Source organism: Tupaia chinensis, unplaced genomic scaffold (genome assembly GCF_000334495.1).
Source record: "Tupaia chinensis unplaced genomic scaffold, TupChi_1.0 Scaffold000238_1, whole genome shotgun sequence".
Classification (NCBI taxonomy): domain Eukaryota; kingdom Metazoa; phylum Chordata; class Mammalia; order Scandentia; family Tupaiidae; genus Tupaia; species Tupaia belangeri.
In genome coordinates, this window is record NW_006159716.1 from 797,570 (window position 1) to 802,552 (window position 4,983).

Here is a 4,983-nt window from a genome sequence, read left to right on the forward strand (position 1 = left end):
CCCCCCCCACCCCTTCCCCGCGGCACCCCCCCGCGGCTCGGAGCCCGCCCTCCCGCCGCGGTGCGCCCTGCAGCGCCTCTGTCCCCGGCGGCCTGGGCTCTGGGCTCGGACCACATGTGTGGTCCGGCTACACGTGCGGGTGTGAGCCCCGTCTCGCGATCCGTTGCCTTGACCTTTGGCTCTTAGAGGAATCTCTTCAGCTCCCTCCAGGGGAGTTTGCTGGGAGGAGCAGAAAGTAGCTTGGGTTGCTTTGCTCGCGCCCTGTCCCCTCCTTCCCCGCTGGCGTCTTCCCCACCCAAATGAAGCTTATTCGCCTGGCTCGCCCTTCTCTGTGACCCTGCAGGCCCCGGTTCTCACGCTCGCCCTGTCGCTCACCCCCTGTTCAGGCTGTTCCTAATGTGCCCTGCCTCTTGCTACTTTTTAAAGCACCGCTGTGCTGCGTTGGTCTGGACTCTCACTGGTCCTCGTAGTTTGGAAATTGCACTGAAACTCTTGTACTTTTGCTTTTAAGTAGCTCCTCCCTACCCGCCCTAAGAGCAGATCCATGATTTGTGGGACCGAATGCAATTCTGGGAGCCAGGTGGTTAAGGTGGCTGGATTCCACCTGGCCGCCTCAGACTCAGGCGCTTGAGGAACACAGTGGGCATGTGTGTGTGCATGCCCCAAATCCCGGGAGGACCACAGAAGAGAAGGGGCTGTGGAGTGGCCATCTCCTTGGGGGTGGTGGTGGGGGTGGTTTTTCTCTCTCTGTCTCTCTCTCCAGCAAATGGAAGCACTCTATTCCAAAAACTAAAAACTAAATAAATAAAAAAAGTGGGGTTTTGTTTTGGTTTGTTTAAAAAAAAAGAAAAGAAGAAGAAGCCACAATACCAGATGTGGCAAGTGAGGGACCCTGAAGCTTGTGCTGGGTAGTTCTCTAACCAGTGGGTCATCCTAGGAAGCTTGTCTAAAATGCAGATTCTGGTAGTCTAGGATAAAGCCTTTGTTTTTTTTAAGAATTAATTTAATTTTATTCACTATTACTATTATTACTATCACTCAGTTTGACCAGAGGGAGGGTGAAAAAGCAAGCCGCCATGTCCAGGACTCAGACCCTAGTCAGCCGTGTGGGAATCTAGCGCCTTAACCACCATGACATCTGCCAGCCCTCTCCCCCTTTTTTCTAAAGTTTTGCCACAGACTTCATGGACTTGCTGGAGAGAGAAAGAAATCACCCCCCACGAGGGATGGCTACACAATTCTTTCTCTATTCTCCTGAGATTTTTTATTTTTTGGAGAGGTTTTTGCTATAGGGCATGTGTGCTCGCCAGAAAGACAGAGACAGAAAGCGAGAAATCACCCCCTGGGGAGAGGGCCATGCCACAATCCCTTCTCCTCCACTCTCCTCTTGGGATCTCGGGCGCCTCGCTTGAGTTTAAGCCACCGGGTCCGGGACTCGAACCGTGGTCGACTACATGGGAGTCCAACGACATAGCCATTATGCCATCTGCTGGTCCCTCCTCCTGAGATGTTTGGCACACACGTGTCTGGCATTTTTTTTAAAAGAATTACTTTATTTAACCTTATTTATTATTATTTTAGTATTTCCAGAGACACACAGAAAGAGAGAAAGAGGGGGAAAGTAAGAAAGCAAGCCACCAGGTCCAGGACTCAAGCCACAGTCAGCCACGTGGGAGTCCAGCACTCTTAACCACCACAGTTACCTGCTGGCCCCCATGTTTTAAGTTTCTTGCCATAGTGTGAATTCACTGGAATGAGACAGAGGGCCATCCCCAGGGGGGATGGCCACACAGCAATCACTTCTTCCCCATTTTCCTCCTGAGGTTTTGGGCATGCTTATACACGTCTGGTGAGATTTTTAAGCTACTAGGTCCAGGACTAGAACCATGGTCACTCACATGGGAGTCCAGTGCCTTAACTGCCATGCCACCTGATAGCCCCCAGTCATGTTTTTCTTTTTGGAGAGATTTTTGCTATAGGGTGTGTGCTCACTTGAGAGAGACAGAAAGTGAGAAATCACCCCGCAGGGGATGGCCATGCCACAATCCCTTCTCCATTCTCCCTGGGATCTTAGGAATGCATGCACACACGCCCAGTGTGTTTTAAGCTGCCAGGTACAGGACTCAAACCACTGCCATCTGCTGATCCCTCCAGTCATGCTTTTCAAGCTGCTGGGTCTAGGACTCAAACCATTAAGTTAGTCATGTGGGATCTAGCTCTTAACGTCCACACCACCTTTGGCTCCTTGACTCTTTTGTTTTAGAAAATTATTTAATTTTATTTATTATTACATCATTTTAAAAATTTACTATCAGGTATGTGCGCTCACCAGAAAGACAGAGAGAGAGAGGAAAAGTGAGAAAGCCAGCCGCCAAATCTGGGACTCGAACCATGGTTGGCCATGTGAGAGTCCTGTACCTTAACCATTCTACTTTTAAAAGCTCCCCAGTGGTTCCGCTCTGACGAGGGTGGCCCTGAGCCTCGCGGCCCTGAGGGTAATGTCAGTCAAGCTAGAACCTGTGGTCCTTGTGCCCCGAGTCCAGCATACCCCTCCTGCCTCTGGCCAAGTGCCCACGCACCTTTCCCCGGTCACCCCGATCCAGTGCCTGGTCCTCCCCTGTCCTCATCGGCCCAGTCACACATCCCACCTCCCTGTGGCTGCTCCACTTAGTGTCGAGTGGGCTCCTGCAGGTCTCGGACACGCCCGCTCCCTCGGTGCAGGGTGGATAGGGCAGCAAGGGCGGAGAAGCGGTCCTGAGCCTGAGACCCAGGGCGGATGCGTCTGTGACCAGCTTTCCCTCAACTGCAGGGGGAGAGGCTGCTGGGGACGACAGGCTGATCCACGAGCAGGACTTGGCCTGGCTGCAGCAGGCCGACGGTGAGTGGCCCTCCCTGCTACCTGCGGACTCCTCCGGGATATCCCTGGGCATCTCTGGCCTCCACACCGCGAACGGACCCCCTCGAGTTCCCTCAGCACAGCCACACTGCCATCTGCCGTACGAGCCCCAAGTGCTCCAGGTACTGAGCCTTTGTCTCGTCTTCCTTCCCTAGTGGTGGTGGCAGAAGTGACGCAGCCATCCTTGGGCGTAGGCTACGAGCTGGGCCGGGCCGTCGCCCTCCATAAGCGAGTCCTGTGCCTGTTCCGCCCACGGTCTGGCCGAGGTGTGTGCCCCAAGCCCCAGGTGCCCATCCCCTCCCAGCTGGGCTCGCTGTGGCCCCAGCCCTCAGCTCCTTCCGTGGCCGGCTCCTAACCCCCAGCAGGAGCAGAGAAGGGAGTGGCCTGGTGGGGGTGTGGATGGGAGGCAGCGTCACCTTCCCCGCCCTCCCCAGTGCTGTCGGCCATGATCCGGGGAGCAGCAGACGGCTCGCGGTTCCAGGTGTGGGACTACGAAGAGGGAGAGGTCGAGGCCTTGCTGGATCGATACTTCGAGGCTGGTCCTTCTGAGCAGGTGGCTGCCTTCCCTGACCCCACTGCCTGACTCAGCGCACCTGATCAAGTTCTAATCCCCGACACTGCTCTAGTACCATTCCTGCCCCGGCCCTAGTAGCGAATTAAAAGGTATGTTGGTAATTCTGTCTCCATGTGTGGTGGGGACGCAGGTCCTCAGCTCCCTTTCCCACTCCACTTCACGTTCCAGTGTAGAGACCCTTTCAAAGTCTGCAGCCTGCCCTTGCCCCGCCCCACCAGGAGGACACCTCCTTAAGCCCTCAGCCCCCACCAGGAACAGTCTGTAGGAAGGCCAGCCACGGGGGCCTGCCGTCCCACCTCCTCTGAAGTGGGGCTCTGTGTGCACCGGGCCCTGTCATGCTGCCTTCACTGAGGATAGAAGTCCTGAGAGAGGTCTAAAGAAGCAGAGCAGGGAGCTTGGGTCCTGGGGAGCCTCAGTCGACCAGCCCCTGGTGAAGCTGTCCTGCCTGCTTCCAGAGATGTGAAAAAAGGAAGTTTATTCAGTAAACAGATCCGGGAACCCCCTCTGCAAGGACAGGCAGCAGGAAGGGCTGAGCCCCCCGCCCCCTCAGCCCTTGCTCTGGGCGGCTCTAGATTGTCTCCTGCCCCCTCAGTCATAGGCCTCATCATCGTCCTCCTCGTCACCAAAGAAGAAAGTCTCCCGGCCCAGGTTCTCGGACTCCTCATCATAGGAGAAGCTGTCGTTGTCCAACTCCTCGTCAAACTCGTCCTGCTGCCACTCAGGCACATCGTCGTCGTCCTCCTCCTCCTCCTCGTCATCCTCGTCCTCCATCTGCAGCCTCGAGGAGCCCTGGGGCCTAGGGAGAGCCACCACACTCAGCCCCAGAGGTAGCCTGCCACCTCCCACTGCCCCCGAGGCCCTGCCCCTGTCCCACTCACTCGTGGCCATGGCCGGGAACGTTGGAGCCTTTTGCCTCCTGGGCCTCTATTGAGGGACTCTGAAGACTGACCCGGAAGTCCTGGCAAGACGGGAGGTTTGACGCGTTGGAGAATTGAGGGCATTAAGGGCCAGGCTCCTGCTAGGAAAGCTGGCCCCTCCCACCACAGCACCTGTGTGTCTAACTCATGGGTGGTCTCCAGGGTCCCGGACACTAACCCTGTGCTTAGGGAGCCTGCTGTGTATGTCTGTATTTTCTGCCCAAGTCACTTACCTATCAGCAGTCTGGGGAGGACTCAGTTTAAACTCAACCTCAGTGCATTAAGAGCTGGGAAGGACCTTGGACACCCCTGGCTCTAGTGATCCCAATGCCCTGGGCCCACCCCTGGGAATTCGAATCCACATCTGGGTAGTCTGAAAAAGTGCCCTAAGGGCAGCCTTGATGTGGACTGAGCAAACCCTTCACTCTGCAGAAGCCCCAGGAGTGACTGAGTCCAGCAGCATCCGGGAGGGTGGCCCCAGGGCTGCCTTTCATCTGGGCTTGTCCCAGGACAGGGGCTGGGAGCGCAAGGGAGGCCACAGGAGGGCCCCGAGCCCTGCCGAGTGCGGACGTGGAAGGGGCCCGGGCATGCGGTAC

General features: G+C 56.4%; 1 protein-coding gene and 1 long non-coding RNA gene across 2 annotated transcripts in view; one reads left to right on the top strand and one right to left on the bottom strand.

Annotated features, from left to right (window-relative positions):
- The window catches only part of DNPH1 (2'-deoxynucleoside 5'-phosphate N-hydrolase 1), a 4,456-nt gene extending 280 nt beyond the window's left edge, over nucleotides 1-4,176 (top strand). Inside the window, exons 2-5 of the mRNA XM_006148537.3 lie at nucleotides 2,810-2,878; nucleotides 3,052-3,162; nucleotides 3,331-3,559; nucleotides 4,063-4,176. Of these exons, the coding sequence (XP_006148599.1) occupies nucleotides 2,810-2,878; nucleotides 3,052-3,162; nucleotides 3,331-3,479 (329 nt within the window). The 3' untranslated portion in view covers nucleotides 3,480-3,559; nucleotides 4,063-4,176. The remainder of the gene's footprint in view (nucleotides 1-2,809; nucleotides 2,879-3,051; nucleotides 3,163-3,330; nucleotides 3,560-4,062) is intronic.
- Nucleotides 3,929-4,959, bottom strand: LOC114007815 (uncharacterized). Its single transcript, XR_003549403.1, has 2 exons — nucleotides 4,349-4,959; nucleotides 3,929-4,266 (listed from the first exon to the last, which is right to left on the bottom strand). It is a non-coding gene; the product is annotated as an uncharacterized LOC114007815 (long non-coding RNA).
- Nucleotides 4,960-4,983: the final 24 nt, after the last annotated feature.